Source organism: Abrus precatorius, unplaced genomic scaffold (genome assembly GCF_003935025.1).
Source record: "Abrus precatorius isolate BTA unplaced genomic scaffold, Abrus_2018 Scaffold3, whole genome shotgun sequence".
Classification (NCBI taxonomy): domain Eukaryota; kingdom Viridiplantae; phylum Streptophyta; class Magnoliopsida; order Fabales; family Fabaceae; genus Abrus; species Abrus precatorius.
Window position 1 is genome coordinate 1,901,957 of NW_020874373.1, and position 13,355 is coordinate 1,915,311.

The following is a 13,355-nucleotide window of genomic DNA, read 5'->3' on the forward strand; positions in this document are numbered from 1 at the left end:
TTTATATAAAATGTTCCTTTTTATTAGTTGATTAGATTAATAAATAATAATATTAATAAATGTTTTAGAATGGTAATATGCATTTGACCCAAACTAAATGTTACTTAAAAATATTTCAATAACTTTATGCGTGTTTTGTATAGAATTGAGCACTGGTCAATTGCAAATCGAAATCACTCGATCAGAAGGCAATTATTAGATATATATAACCGTCAATGAAAAAATCAGAAGGAGCCACACAGAGTGAGCGGTGTGGAGAAAAGAGAAGCTGAGAGGACAATAGTAGCTTGAAAGAAGAGTGCATAATTGGAAAATAATTTATTTATTTAAACTTTTTAAAAATTAAATGAAAATTAAATATGTTATTTTCAATTTATAAAAAAAATATTTATTTTTTAAATTATTTTTTTTAATAATTTTTTAAAATGTTTATCCAAATTAGATCATAGTATATTATTTTATTAAAAGTTTTGATATAATGTATTCAGATTTAAAGTTCAAATAATATTAAAATTTAATTGATTTTGTAAAATGACGTTAAAATAGAAATAACAACAAATTAAATATTTTTAAAAATACGTGAATTAATTCAATATTAAAGTTTCTTACTTTAAAAATGACAAATGTGTATTTATACAAATTATTACCATTAATATTTTAATATACAACTGTTTCTATGGTGAATATTATATAATTTTAATTTTAATTTTATTATCATAAGTTATTTAATTTTAATATTTTATAATACAGCATTACATGTCATTCTTAACTCTTTAATATAAAGTTAATTTTATCAAATAATTTTAATTTATGAAACTACTTTTAAAACTATAACTTTTCAGTTATAACTATTTTATTAGTTATAACTCATGAATTATAAAATTTCAGTTAATTTTATTAAACAAATTTTAAAATATCATCAAGATTTAATATTTTTTTATTAATGAATATTAAAAATTCTTTAGAGAAGTTAATTATTTATATGGAAAAAATATTTATAACAGTAATTGTTGTGTAAGACTATGAAAAATACGAGAACGAGAGAAATTTTGAATAATATGTTGATGTGAAAGTATGATGGTAACAAATATTACAATGTTCAATCTGTTTATCGCTATATTCATAATTAATTTATTGCATGTAGTAGTTTGGAGTTGTGTCTAGGACAAGTATTATGTAAAATTTGGAAGGTCAATGAACCAAAAGCAATAAGTATTCGTGTGGCATCTATTACTTAATGTAATTACAGTACAAAAGGAATTTAACCAAAGTGAATTGACAATTTCTTCATAAACTTGTGAGTTTTGTGATACAAAGATGAGGAGTTGCTGCATTTTTTTTTACATTGTGATACTTCTATAAGAATGTGGTGCACGGTATTTGAATACTTTGGTGTTAGTATATGTTTACCTAAAAATTTATATGAAACGTTATTGAGTATGCGTGAAATTCAACTTTTAAAAAATGGAAGGGAGCTATAATGATTTGGTTTGCATGATAATTTGACTTTAGATGAATAATATTATCTCCATAATAATGTATTAAATGTTAATTAAATATTTAATTATATTAAGTATTATTTTTTAAAGTAGCTTACAGCATGATCTTTGAAGGCTCAATGTGAATTAGATTAATAATATCTTTTCCTAAACCCTAAACCCTTGTTTGAATTGTTAATTTCTTTAGATATGTAACTAATTAAATGATCAAATGTACTTATAGTTTATCTTTAATAAAATATTAATATTTAATAAAAAAAGTTAAAAATATATCGATTAAAAAGTTAAAAATAATTTTATTTGACCAATAGTTTTTTTAATTTTTTTTATAAATATACATTTTTAAAATAAAAAAATGTCTACGATTAAATTTTAAAAAATATTTTTAAAAAGTTTAAATTAATTAAACTCTAAATAAACATCCCCAAATGTTTTTGAGTCAGTGACACACTTGTCTTGTTCCTGCCTTCCCCCAATTGTCGCTAAAAGGGAAAGGGCAGAGAAGAGTAGAAAAGAGATGGCTCGCAGTATATCGTACATTACAGGGTCGCAGCTTCTCTCTCTGAGACGCCATCCAAGCATCGCAATCGTTGATGTCAGGTAACAGTGCTTTTCTATTCAGCCAATTTTCTATTTTTTCTTTCAACAATTGACTTTGTTATTGAAGAGACGAGGAGAGGAGTTACGACGGACACATTTCGGGGTCTCTTCATTACGCGAGCGGCACTTTCTCCGATAACATCTCAAATCTTCTTCAGGCAGTTCAAGGCAAAGACACCCTTGTCTTCCACTGCGCTCTAAGTCAGGTTCTTCCCCTTCTTCCAGTTCTAAGCCACTCATTCCCGATATTGTTTCTTAGATAACAATTTGGTACTTGCCACGCCAATTATTCTTAGTAAGATTCGATTTTAGCGTGGGAAGAGTAGGGCTTTGCATTTTCAATGTTTCATGCCCAAAGGGTTCGTTCCTTAGAGAGGGGTGTGGTAGAAATGTAAGAAAATTCGTGTCCCTCTCTCTAACAGCTTTAACTTCTGTCACATTTTATTGCATGTATCATAGGCTAAAAGTTTACTTTTGACATAGATTAATCACAAATCTACTAGAGCTGCATTTGCATAGCTGCTTATTTACAAGCTGTTTTTAAGACAGTAACTTAGATTTAATGATGAACCTTTTTGAGATAAGTTGACAACAACTTATTTTGATAGGCTATGCTAAGAAATTTATTGAAATAAGTTGAAAAAAGCAGTTTCTGAGAGACATAAGCTGTTTATAAGTTCTTTCAAATAGGCCCAAGTTATCCTATAAACCAAGATGCTTGGACAGTCGTGATATGAGCAAAAACTTTTTGTCCATGGAAAATAGGAGGGGGCAAAATATAGCTCTCCTTATCATATGACACTGTTTTACCCAAATTTTCACTAGTTCTCTGGTCAGGAATACGTGATCATCTCCTTTTGGTAAAAGGTCCTGTTCTTCACTTTGGAATTTTCTTTAGCAGGTCTTAGCTGTCTGTCCTTAAAGGTTAACTTTTATTTTAGTTGGCTTTGCAATCATAACTAAAGAAAGTAACTTGATGCAAAAGAAGAGTTTTAAAATAGGAGAGGAAGTTGGCCAAAAGAAAACTAAAAGGGAATCCTGAGGCTTTGCCTGCAGCTGTTTGTGAGGATAAGAACTTACTTAAGAAAGAAAAATAACGAATCAAATTTGCTGATATTGTTTTTTTAAAATCATTTTCACTGTCTTCCATTGCTTAGGCAAAGTACAACATTTAATAATCTGTGTCTGATTCATGTTCCTAGGATGATCTTGTCGTTGTAGAAGATCAAGTTCTACATGATTGATTGACCAGCTTCTTATGTGCATATGTTTATTTACTTGGATTATTTTTTTCTTCCAGTTGCTAGTGTCCTTTCAGAATGTGCTTGGTGATGTCTATGCCTGACACGGTTGTAATTCAATTTATGTTACATTCATATTCTGCATTTGAGTTGGTTCCAAGATATAATGGATATGCTTGACATAACTCATTTATCTATAACTTTGTAGTTGTATCTTAATAAAAATCAACTTGACGTGGGAAATTCTTTGTAATGGGAAACGTAGGTCTTCCTATACCACCCATTTTGTATGAACCAGAACATATCTCTCTAAACTGAAAGTGGAATAAACTATTTTGTAGGTTCGTGGCCCAACGTGTGCTAGGAAGTTTTTCAATTATCTCGAGGAGCGTAAGGAAGATACCGGGATAAAGAACATTATGGTCTTGGAACGTGGCTTCAACGGGTGGGAAGCTTCTGGTAGACCTGTTTGCCGCTGCACTAATGTTCCTTGCAAAGGAGAGTGAGAGCGTGGAGCGCATTGTCTTGTGATATTTGCACTCATTTATAAACAAAAACAGTAGAGTGTTGGCTATGATTACATCATTATATCATATGTAAAGCCCCACATATATCACGGGTAAACTGAATAATGAATACCATTGTTTCTGTTTTGTCCATCACTTAACTATGTAAGAAATCCTTCAATGGAGAGTGCCAAGAATAACAAAGATACTCTTTTTCTTTCTCAACTTCCCTACTGTATTACATAACATAATTTGATCAGTATGATTGAGGGGTTCTGCTTTGACAAGTATCCCAAGCTAGTTCTAGGGAAGACAAGCATTTTGCAGGCTTGCATTTCTGTGAAACTGATAAAATTATGTCTCTCACGAGGTTGCTAAAATGAAAACGGATGCGCTCAACAGCCATATCAACGAATCTCAAGGTTGTGGCGTCAAGGTGTAACATTGTTACTCTTTGACATGCTTCTTGAAAGGGACATCTTCAAAGCTACATAAGTACATATAATACCTAACTACTTTGTCTTCGGCCTTCAGAACCCTTAATGTTCCTTTATCTCGTGCTATTTTGGGGGCGCTTCTCAGATGCTTGTGTTCCTTTGGGTTTCTAATGCTAATACACAATGAAAACTCAGGCTACCTAAACAAGCTATATAATGACAACACAAAAAAAAAAAAAAAGCAGCTACGTAATAGATTCCAAGACTCAATCCTATTATCATATATCAAAACTTATATCTACCGTTGTGTAATCAAAAATATTTTTTTAAAATTTTTGTTTAGAATAATTTTATTAGGTATATAATTATTTAAAAATATAAATTGTTGTTCTTTAATTATTAAATCATATATATTTATTCTAAAATATAATAATGTACTTTGCAAGGACTGTTAAACTAGTTTGATTAAAATTATGTCAACCAAATGGCAACATAACATATTATGGAACAAATCATATGAATATAAATATATTGTCATACTGTGTAAAATTAAAAAGTCAACAAGTTATATTGTTTATTACCGGTTGTAGAATATTCAGGTTTAAAAATTTTTTGGGACATTAAATTAGGTGAGGTTACTGCAAAAAATAAAAAACCATAAATTCATCTTAAATACAACAGAAAGCCAATTATGTTTTCAAATTGGTAATTTAGTGGTATAAATGTGTCAATTCTTAGAATATTGATTGAATAATATTGAGGGGGAAATTATTTTAAGTAAATAAATTCAAAAGTGAAAGATAGTGATAGTCTATCAGAGTATACAAAATCACCAAATATTATTATTTTATAATATATTATATTTTGTAGTAATATCATAAATTGGCCTATTAGCTCAGTTGGTTAGAGCGTCGTGCTAATAACGCGAAGGTCGCAGGTTCGAGACCTGCATGGGCCAAAATATTTTATATTTTTTCTTATTCTTTTAATTCTCTCGTGTAAAGAGTCGCAGGTTCGAATCAGCGCTTTGGTACAATCTATACTTCCTAAAACATAAACAACTCTTTTTGTGAAATAAATATAATAGGTGCAATTTATGACGAGCCAATTAAGTCAATAGCCATGCTTTGTGTTTATATCTTATTATTTTATAAGAATTTACTTTTATACTTTTGTATACACTATTATGTAAAATACACTTGTATTTCGAAAATCTCAGTTTGAATTTTAAGATTGGAAAATATTTTTCAAACCCAAAGTAGGATATCTAAAATTGATAGTATTAAGTACTCTAATTTTTAATAAAAAAATTGTTATTTATTAATTTTGTATTATGTACAATTTTATATAGGTAAAAAAATACTTTTAGAATTTTTGTATACAAAAAGGAAAATACTTTTTAGTACGAAAAACTTGAACAGGAAATATAACGAATAAAAACGTAGTATTTTAATTGGTCAAAATATTTCTCTTTCTGATAATTAAATTCAACTATGCTTATATGATTGGTAATTATCCTTTCTTTCGTTAAAATTGGTATTATTTTTTTCATACCATATAGAATTGTTCGTTAAAAAAAGATATAATAATAATAATAAACAGTAATTCATATAATACGAATTTTGAGTGGTTAGAATTGCAATGGTTGGGTTGAATAGCTTGGACTAGTATGTTTATCCACATTTTAAAATGAAATAAACTAAATTTCACTTTATTTTTTATGAACTTTAGACAAAGTGAAACAAGTCCAGCTTCTTCACCACTCTGTTGACATGTTAGATTCAAATACTACTACTACTTTTCTTTGACTGAAACATAGTTCCAAATTCCATTGGATTGAGTTTTCTAATATCTTATTACAATGCTCAACCCAACTACTATGAGTCCATGACTAATTAGTTTAGATTAATTTATATCTTTAGGCATGGTTGCTTTACTTGGCTGCCAAGGCATACTTCAATATTTGTACAATAATATGTATAATTATTCATTCTGCATTGGACATCCTATCTCCATCTCCACCAGCTCTTATTTTCTTAAAAACATATTTAATTATTTATTTAAATTATGCATTACTCCTCCACTTCAAGATTTATAGATTGAATTTGGCATTGAAAGTCAAATCAAAACAATTGAAATAATCATGCACACTACATGTGCTTGAGTTATTAAATAAAGAATAATTGTTTTGTTAAAAATCTAATTAATGCATATTTGAAAAATATATATTTTAGCATATTTTGAATAAAAAAACATTTCAAACTTTTAAACAAGACCTTATCTACCTTATATTATACCTATGCATAATTTATTGCTATACAGTGAATATTATAATAAAATATCTTGGAAAATATATTTTAATATTCACTTTTGGGTGTGACATGGGTGAAAGAAAGGGGAGATACAAGAGAGAAAATAAGATACGTGATAAAAAGAATATTGAAAAATAAATTTGAACTTTGGGATTTGGAAAAAATGTATGTAAGAGATAAGAACAGTGTATCGGTAAGGAAGGTTTGAGATTGATTACACTGAATATGGACTTGGTGTTGGCAAGTAGCCACTACTTTGTAACACCATAACCAATAAGTTACTTAAAGAAAGGGACTGGATTTGGGAGAGTACATTGGCATGAATATGATCAAGAATAGGAGTGAACAGTTAGATTCAATATATGACTTGGATGGTTTTGTTCATAGCCACATTTTATTTATTATTAATATCAAGTTAGTTATATTTATAAAATATTTTTTTTGAATTAAAAGTAAATAAGATTTTACTTTATATATTCTTTCACTTTAAAAAAAGTTCATATAATTTAAGTTTTGTTAAGATGATGAAAAAATAATTGAAATAAGAATATATTGTTTTGAACAAATTAGGGTGGACAAAGGATAACGTTTCAGATAACAACAAGCTAAAGCAACTATTTTAAGTAAGAAGTGAATAGAAACAAAACAAGGGAGGAGATAAAATAAAATAAAAAAGTAAATTATATAAAAAAATGTTTTTATAATAATATAAAAATTATCTTTATAAGGAAATGGGTTTACTGTAAATTTGATTACAACACCTTTGTGACTACGACAAATGATGAAGACGATTCTTTTTCCTTAAATTTTTGCTTTTAGATTTTCTTTACATTCAAATGCAAACAATTTAAATAGTTGGTGCAATAATATAACGCTCATTTACTTTTATATGCGTGAAATTGATTTAGTTAATTATGTATTTAAATATCACCACATGTAAGTTTTTTATATAGCTAGTGATAGAAATATAACATGTTTTTTTTAATTCAATTTGCAACATTTCCTACTTAAAATATATCTCAATAAAATTTAATTATTAAGCGAAAACATGAAGGTTTAAAAATATATAACATATTTGATTAAAAGTAAAAGGGCAACAGAGACACAACAGCAAATATGATTTTTTTTCATTAAAAATCATGTTCAAAATGTGTTAAACATTATAATAAAAAATATATTAAAAATTATTAATTAACACCCTTTCTACAATTATTAACACCTGTCTTTAAATTATGGGTCAAAATTATTATGTCTTGTGAGTGTTCAATCGAAGTCCACTTATCTAGAGCTATTCTTCACATGTGTGTTTGTAAACAGCCAATATCTTAATAGAAACAATAAAATATATATTATCGTAAGGGGAAAAAGTATGCAATTAATTAAGTAATTATTAAGAGTAGATTCCATTTGCTTATATGAAAAAGAAAAGGTAGATTCCATTGTATGTATTGTGGATAAGATTATATATAAATAAGCATAGCATGGATCCACTTTCAGTTTGGGGAGGAAACTCGTACGAAACATCATGCTTTGTCGTCTTCGTTCCCTCACTCATCCACTTCGAAGAATCCTTTAATTTACAAATATTTAATTAATATTATTATTCTCTTAAATATTGTTTAAACTTTTTTTTAATAATTTTATATTAGCATGCTCTCAGCGCGTGTACGAGATGGCTCCTTTCAACTTAAGAAACTTCGAGGAAGCCACATTTTACTTGAATTTATATATATGAATATACATACTTAATATTGTGATATATAAAATAAATTTTTCTTTATAAATTAGATTCAGATTAAATTTTGAATATTATATTAAAATTCAAATTAATTGGTTAATGGAATGGTTGCGTGCAAAAACGTGGTTTGTTATTGGTTAGTCGGCGTTTACTGTTACCAAGTTACTATTCTTAGTTTATATTCAACGTCATACTATATATTAGCCATCAAGTCTCTGTCAATGTTACTTTCCAATCCTTTTTTTCAATGCTACGTTTATAAAATGTTTCAAATTTCTGGAAACAATTAAAGTAAAAAAGTTATGGTTAATTTGTGAATTATTTTTAATCAACAAAAAACTTAAAATATAATTATGTTTGAAATATTTTTTAACATTTATTCAACAACGTACTATAATACCTTGATAATATTGAATATTATAATTTTTAATATTTTTTTAAATATTTTTTACTGTGTACTTTTGAATATGCATTCAAAAAATACTTTTATAATTATAATATCAACAAAAATTATCAATTATTTAAAAATTATATTTATTAGATATTTTAATTATTTGATAATATATTTTTAATATTAACAATAAATTAAAATTAAGCTCAAGTTTTTAAAACATAAATTACCTGTTTTATATATTGATTAAATTATTTTTTTTAGAAAAATAGTTAAATAACAAGCCCATTATTTTTAAATTAAAACATTATCATCATATGTATACATATATCATTAAATTAAAATAAAAGTTAAAAAATATTCTATAATTTTTAAAATGAATATTTTAATATAAAATAAATTTAAGATATGACGAAATAAAATATAATTTCTGAAAATATTTTTATTTAAAAATAAAGATTTATATTTAATAAACAGAAGTAGATTAAAATGAGTGTCTGAAGAATCAATAACATGTTTGTTTACTTGGATAATTTGAATGAAAGATAAAACGACAAATTGTTTAGATACTATCTAGATTTGGTGTAATTTATTAACGAATGGAGTTGAGTGCGAGACTTGGGGGAGGGAAATAGCTGTTAGCTAGCGAGTGTAATATAAACGCTGTGGGAAGGTGATGAGTGTAACTTTGATTGGTCATAATTCACTTCCTCACTACCTCTCAGCTCTAGCAAATACCCATCTTCTCGCTAAAACCGACACTGAAGAAAGTTGCACTGCCCCTCAACAAGAAGAAGAAGAAGAAGAAGATTATGGGCATACTACAGGACGACGTAGTGATTATCAGAGAGGCAGAGAAAGAAACTGAAACAACCGTCATAACTGTTAATTGCCCTGACAAGACCGGTCTTGGTTCTGATTTGTGTCGCATCATACTCTTCTTTGGTCTTAGCATTCTCCGAGGAGGTGACCATAACCCAACTCTTTTCTCTTTCCTCACACACTGACACCCGACTTGGGTTGAGTTAAGGGGTTACCTTGGAATTTTGATTCTAATTTTTATCTTTTTTTTTTTTTTTAATTTTTGTTATTTCTGTGAACTTGAGATGTGGGTGGTTCAGCCTGATTCGTTTGTTTCATTGTTTTCTTGCAATGAAGATGTGTCCACCGACGGGAAATGGTGCTACATAGTTTTCTGGGTGGTTGGGAAGCACAATACGAGGTGGAGTTTGTTAAAGAATAGGTTAATTGGGGCATGCCCTTCTTGTTCCTCAGCTTCTGGAATTTCTTATTACCGCTCTGACTTGCTCCCTCCTAAGCCTCCCGATGTTTTCCTTTTGAAATTTTGTTGCCATGATCGTAAAGGCCTTTTACATGGTATTTTTTTAGTCCTAGTTTTCTTGTGTTACCACTTTAAATGATTATTTTATTTTAGTTTTTGAATTGGCAATCTAAAACAACTTCCAATTTTTTAAAAGGTCATTGTTTATTACCCTGGAGTCTCTTCCTGCTTGAATTTTGCCTTGTTTTCTAGATATATTGATTTGAATGTCTTTATTATTGGAACAGATGTTACAGAGGTTCTTTGTGAGCTAGAGCTCACCATAAACAAAGTGAAGGTATCTACTACACCTGATGGCAAAGTGTTGAATCTGTTTTTCATCACGGATACCAGGTTATTCATTTCTATACATATAATTTTTAGAACAAGCTTGTGTTGTTATTTAATACTCTCTAATTGCTAGTTCATTTCAATTATTTATAAGGCTGTGAATTTGGTGTTTGGATTGCTGTACTCTAATGATAATTACTAACGGCACTTGAATGGGACTAATAAGGAGCTATTAAAGTGGATCAAATGCAGAAACTATAAGTAGTAGCGTTGAAATAAACATGGATCCATATGCATTTTAATGAGCTACTAATGTCCCCAAGGTTTTTCTGTAGCGAGTCTTTCATAAAAGTTGAAATGCACTTTCTGAGAATGAAGATTAATGTGCTGATTTACCTCATCTGCATTTGATGACAATTCCTTCTCATTTTTACCAGCTAAATAATCTGCTGCTAAATTTTGTATTTGTAATCAGGGAACTTCTACATACGAAGAAGGGAAGGGATGACACAATCAAACATTTAACAGCTGTTTTGGGGGATCACTTAATTACCATTGAAATTGAAATGGTTGAACCAGACATCGCTGCTTGTTCTCAAGCATCTTCATTCCTTCCAAGTGAAATTACAGAAGATGTCTTTGATATGGAATTGCCTGATTCAGTTCCAGGTGGGACTTTCTTATCAGATTCTGTTTCTATTGTGATGGACAACTTGCTGAGTCCTGCTCACACGCTTGTCCAAATTATATGCCAAGATCACAAAGGTCTTCTTTATGACATCATGAGAACTCTGAAGGAGTACAATATCCAGGTACAGCAGCAATTTATGATCTGAATAACACTATATTTGAATCATGGTTTTAGGCTGCTATGAATTGAATAGTGTGTGGAAGGTAGACGGCAGAAAGAATTGATAAGCCTATACACTTCTAAGTATTAAATGTGATGGGTTTTGTATGTGAATACTGCATCATGAAGTTTCGTCCAAATGCGGTGTTTCTCTTTGTTGTTCCAAGTAACTTGAAATAATGGAATGCCTTTACTTTCTCATTCATCTTATCTAGTAGCCTAAAACATAACCTAATTTGTCATTTAAACAGATTTCTTATGGACGATTCTCAGCAAAACCTAGAGGAAAATGTGAGATTGACTTGTTCATCATGCAAGCAGATGGGAAAAAGATAGTTGACCCAAGCAAGCAAAAGTCTTTGTCGTCACGCCTTAGGATGGAACTACTTCGTCCTCTCAGAGTAGCTGTTGTAAGCAGGGGTCCTGATACAGAGCTGCTAGTTGCTAACCCTGTGGAGTTATCTGGCAAAGGACGGCCTCTTGTTTTTCATGATATTACTCTTGCTCTCAAAATTCTTGGCCCTTGCATCTTTTCGGTACTTACTGATCTGATTGCTCTCTGCTATTTCCTACTGCATAGTTTAAAATTTTCACTGCACACTCTAATTTCTTAGCGAAGTCATAGTCTCCCTTTTTCTGTGGTCCGGACCATGTGGTCACAGCCACACAAACTGCGATACATATTCAGTTTTTTTTTCTAAATTATAAAATTTATACACATGATGCAATATGAGTGGCTAGAACCACGTGGTCCTCGAACACCCAATAATATTCCCTCGCCTAGGAAACTAGCTCAATATGAATTTTCACTACTGTTCCCACTTACCGATTTATAGAAGTATGTTAACAAAATTAAATGGAACAGAAGGAAGCATAAAAGTAGACTGAGAATGATGGTTTACATCATGTCAATTTTCTGACTGATTGTTTCAACAGGCCGAAGTTGGAAGGCATGTGATTGGAGATCGCGAATGGGAAGTTTATAGAATCTTGCTTGATGAAGGGGAGGGTTCATGTGTCCCAAGGAACAAGATTGAGAAAGGAGTTTGGAAAGTGTTGATGGGTTGGGAGTGATCCATGGTTGGTGCCTTGGTGGCACTGTTCCTTCTGTATGAAACTGTGTACAGATAGATAACATGGCTATCGTATAAATGTAACTTGTTGTAATTATGAAATGTATATTGTGCAAATAGTGATCTATGTCACGCTATATCTTTTTTAGAGCTTTTTGTAATTTTAACTTAGTGTGTAGAAAGAAGGGCAGTAGCAACTAGCAAGTATTTAAAAAACAGAGAAAGGAAGGCGTATTGTTTAGAGTATTTTATAAATGAAAATGAAATGTTATAAAGTTATATTTAGTTATTTTATAATGTGTATATGTATATGGATCTTTTTTGGTAGGCTCTATGCCCAAGTTATACTTTGCTTCCGTCTTTAGCATATAAATTTCGGTCTTGTTTGTTTTAAATTTATAAAATTAATTTATATTCTTTTTTAAAGAAAAAATATGTTCCAATAAAAGTGTGTGGTTCATATTAATTAATGCATGCGTTTTAATCATATTTAATGACTTAAAATTAATTCTGTTCAACTTTAAATTAAGCGAACAAGAATTGTCTGCTACAATGAAATGGTTAATTGGGTTTCCTCATTGTTGTACTTTTATTGCTCATTTTGTATTATATCATTTACCTAAGATAACTTAAACGAGCAAGTTGCCTCCAATGTGATGTTTTATCTTATATTCTAATTCTAATCAATAGGTTAGTTTGATTTAGACTTAAACAGGTAATATTCTACATGGATTTCCGATCGGAGAACCGTGTCACATCCACAGATGACAGACCTTGTTTCTGTCTATGATTCACTAGTGTGTAGCCACATGTTCAACGGTCTTTGGTCAATGTTTGGCGATGCATTTATCTGATAACACGTTTGAGTCGTTGGCTAGTCATAGCTTGATAATTCATTGGCATCGGAAATTTGTAAAATTGTGGGGATTCCATGAACATTGTAGATAAAGAAATGCTAGCACAAGTGTTATTGGTTGTCTCTTCTTTTGGGAGCTTTATGTTGCTAGATAGAATATCTATAATTTTTTAAATTATTTTCCAAACATGTTAACATCAAGAAAAGACCCCATTTGTTGATATGCCGTAAAAGTTCTTT

The 13,355-nt window shown here is 29.7% G+C and overlaps 2 protein-coding genes and 1 non-coding gene across 4 annotated transcripts; all 3 read left to right on the forward strand.

Moving 5' to 3' along the window:
* The first annotated feature begins 1,966 nt into the window (after positions 1-1,966).
* On the forward strand, positions 1,967-4,076 carry LOC113863264 (dual specificity phosphatase Cdc25). The gene is made up of 3 exons (XM_027496788.1): positions 1,967-2,099; positions 2,167-2,305; positions 3,682-4,076. The coding sequence occupies exons 1-3, from the start codon at positions 2,017-2,019 to the stop codon at positions 3,844-3,846; spliced, it is 387 nt and encodes a 128-aa protein (XP_027352589.1). The 5' UTR covers positions 1,967-2,016; the 3' UTR covers positions 3,847-4,076.
* A 1,091-nt stretch (positions 4,077-5,167) lies between these two features.
* Positions 5,168-5,241, forward strand: TRNAI-AAU. The gene has a single exon. It is a non-coding gene; the product is annotated as a tRNA-Ile (tRNA).
* Positions 5,242-9,344: 4,103 nt separating this feature from the next.
* LOC113861953 (ACT domain-containing protein ACR10-like) lies at positions 9,345-12,627 on the forward strand. 2 transcript variants are annotated; one of them, XM_027495078.1, is made up of 7 exons: positions 9,427-9,690; positions 9,883-10,101; positions 10,294-10,399; positions 10,812-11,005; positions 11,102-11,148; positions 11,438-11,722; positions 12,123-12,531. In XM_027495078.1, exons 1-7 carry the CDS (start codon positions 9,537-9,539, stop codon positions 12,258-12,260), a joined length of 1,143 nt encoding a protein of 380 aa, XP_027350879.1. In that variant the 5' UTR covers positions 9,427-9,536; the 3' UTR covers positions 12,261-12,531. The 2 variants fall into 2 exon arrangements, with proteins under 2 accessions (XP_027350878.1, XP_027350879.1); XM_027495077.1 differs by having other exon boundaries at positions 9,345-9,690; positions 10,812-11,148; positions 12,123-12,627.
* The last annotated feature ends 728 nt before the right edge of the window (positions 12,628-13,355 follow it).

Bases quoted from the DNA above. Each gene is read 5' to 3' on its own strand.
- LOC113863264 (XM_027496788.1), top strand. From the start codon at position 2,017: ATGGCTCGCAGTATATCGTACATTACAGGGTCGCAGCTTCTCTCTCTG. The intron at 2,100-2,166 runs GTAACAGTGCTT...TTGTTATTGAAG, and splicing joins ATCGCAATCGTTGATGTCAG to AGACGAGGAGAGGAGTTACG. The intron at 2,306-3,681 runs GTTCTTCCCCTT...ACTATTTTGTAG, and splicing joins TCCACTGCGCTCTAAGTCAG to GTTCGTGGCCCAACGTGTGC.
- LOC113861953 (XM_027495077.1), top strand. From the start codon at position 9,537: ATGGGCATACTACAGGACGACGTAGTGATTATCAGAGAGGCAGAGAAA. The intron at 10,400-10,811 runs GTTATTCATTTC...ATTTGTAATCAG, and splicing joins TTTTTCATCACGGATACCAG to GGAACTTCTACATACGAAGA. The intron at 11,723-12,122 runs GTACTTACTGAT...TTGTTTCAACAG, and splicing joins TTGGCCCTTGCATCTTTTCG to GCCGAAGTTGGAAGGCATGT.